The following is a 1490-nucleotide window of genomic DNA, read 5'->3' as shown; positions in this document are numbered from 1 at the left end:
GGGAGATAGCCTAGACTACATAGAGAGATAGCCTAGACTACATAGGGAGATGGCCTAGACTATATTGTGATATAGCCTAGACTACATAGGGAGATGGCCTACACTATATTGTGATATAGCCTAGACTACATAGGGAGATAGCCTAGACTACATAGGGAGATAGCCTAGACTACATAAGGAGATAGCCTAGACTATATAAGGAGATAGCCTAGACTATATAGGGAGACTTTGTTTCAAAAACTAGCTGTTTGTGCCCTGCCCCTTGGGGAAACCTGCCTCCTAGCATGGAGAGAATGAAGGAAGCCTGAGACTTGGGTGGGGGAGTCAGTAGAGGCAGGATCCTGCTGATGTAATAATCAATTGTATGGGTTCTATTAGCCAGGTCCCTCAAATATTGGCTCTGGAATGATCGATCAGTCATTGATTGGTACCTCCCTCTAGCTCCATCTTCCAGGTCAACTCCTACAATGCCTCCTCCTCCAGGAAGCCCGCCCTTCTTCCTCCTTGCCTTGTCTCTGCTTCCCCCTCTCCACCTTGGCCTTGTCTGGGGGAGGGCAATAGAGGTGCCAATCTCTGGCTCTGTGTGCTCAAGGGTCAGACTCCGGCCTGGGCTCCTGGGGACCCAGTGTCCTTCCTTGTGGAGGAACTGCAAGTGTGTAAGTCCCTACTGCTTCCTGGCTCTCAGCCTTTCCTGGCTTCTCTCTCCCCACACCAGACTCTTCTATCGCTACCAGGACCTGGCTCCCCAGCTGGTACCCCTCGACTATACCACTTGTCCTGAGGTGAAGGTTCCCTACGAGCTGATTGGCAGCATGCCAGAGCTGAAGGTATGCCTGGGCCTGGGGACAGAGGTGTCTGCGTCATGTTCTTGTGAGGTGGGAGCTGCTGGCACCCCGTTTTACAGAAAAGAAAACGGGGCTCAGAGAGACACATAGCTGCCACGAGAGAGACGAGGCTGTGGGCTGGAGTGTGGTGGCACACAGATCTCCTGAAGAGACAAGCAGGTCTCTGTTTGAGTGTGAGGCTGGGCTGAGCTACATAGCAAGTTCTAGGTCAGTTACTCAGTGAGCTGCTACCAAAAGAGAGAGAGAGAGAGAGAGAGAGAGAGAGAGAGAGAGAGAGAGAGAGAGAGAGAGAGGTGAATTCAGAAAGTTGGGAAGGAGACATCTAAGGGTGCGGGAGGATAAGGCAGGGAGGGGGATATGTGTGTGGGCGATGTGGGGGTGAGGAATGTGTGCATGTCAGGGATGTGCGTGGGAGAGTGAGGGAATGTGTGTGTGTAAGGGGGAAGTGTGTGGGCAGTGTGGGGGGATGTTTGTGTGTGTGAGGATGTGTGTGGAGGGGATGCGGGAGGTTATGCGGGTGTGTTCTGAGGGGAATGTATGTATGTGTGTGGAGTGTGTGTGTCTGTGTGTGGCGTGTGTGTGTGTGTGTGGAGTGTGTGGAGTGTGTGTGTGGAGTGTGTGTGTGTGGAGTGTGTGTGTGTGTGG

The 1490-nt window shown here is 52.6% G+C and overlaps 1 protein-coding gene across 2 annotated transcripts in view; it reads left to right on the top strand.

Moving 5' to 3' along the window:
• The window catches only part of Cib3 (calcium and integrin binding family member 3), a 9531-nt gene that overhangs the window by 2788 nt on the left and 5253 nt on the right, over window positions 1-1490 (top strand). The window contains exon 3 of one of the 2 annotated variants that reach the window (XM_005370899.2): window positions 716-827. The exons of the other annotated variant lie outside the window; for it this stretch is intronic. Within the exon in view, the coding sequence (XP_005370956.1) occupies window positions 716-827 (112 nt within the window). The remainder of the gene's footprint in view (window positions 1-715; window positions 828-1490) is intronic. 2 annotated transcript variants of the gene reach the window in all.

Source organism: Microtus ochrogaster, unplaced genomic scaffold (genome assembly GCF_000317375.1).
Source record: "Microtus ochrogaster isolate Prairie Vole_2 unplaced genomic scaffold, MicOch1.0 UNK89, whole genome shotgun sequence".
Lineage (NCBI taxonomy): Eukaryota > Metazoa > Chordata > Mammalia > Rodentia > Cricetidae > Microtus > Microtus ochrogaster.
The sequence above is the reverse complement of the archived record's forward strand: the minus strand, read 5'-3'. Positions and strand labels throughout refer to the sequence as shown.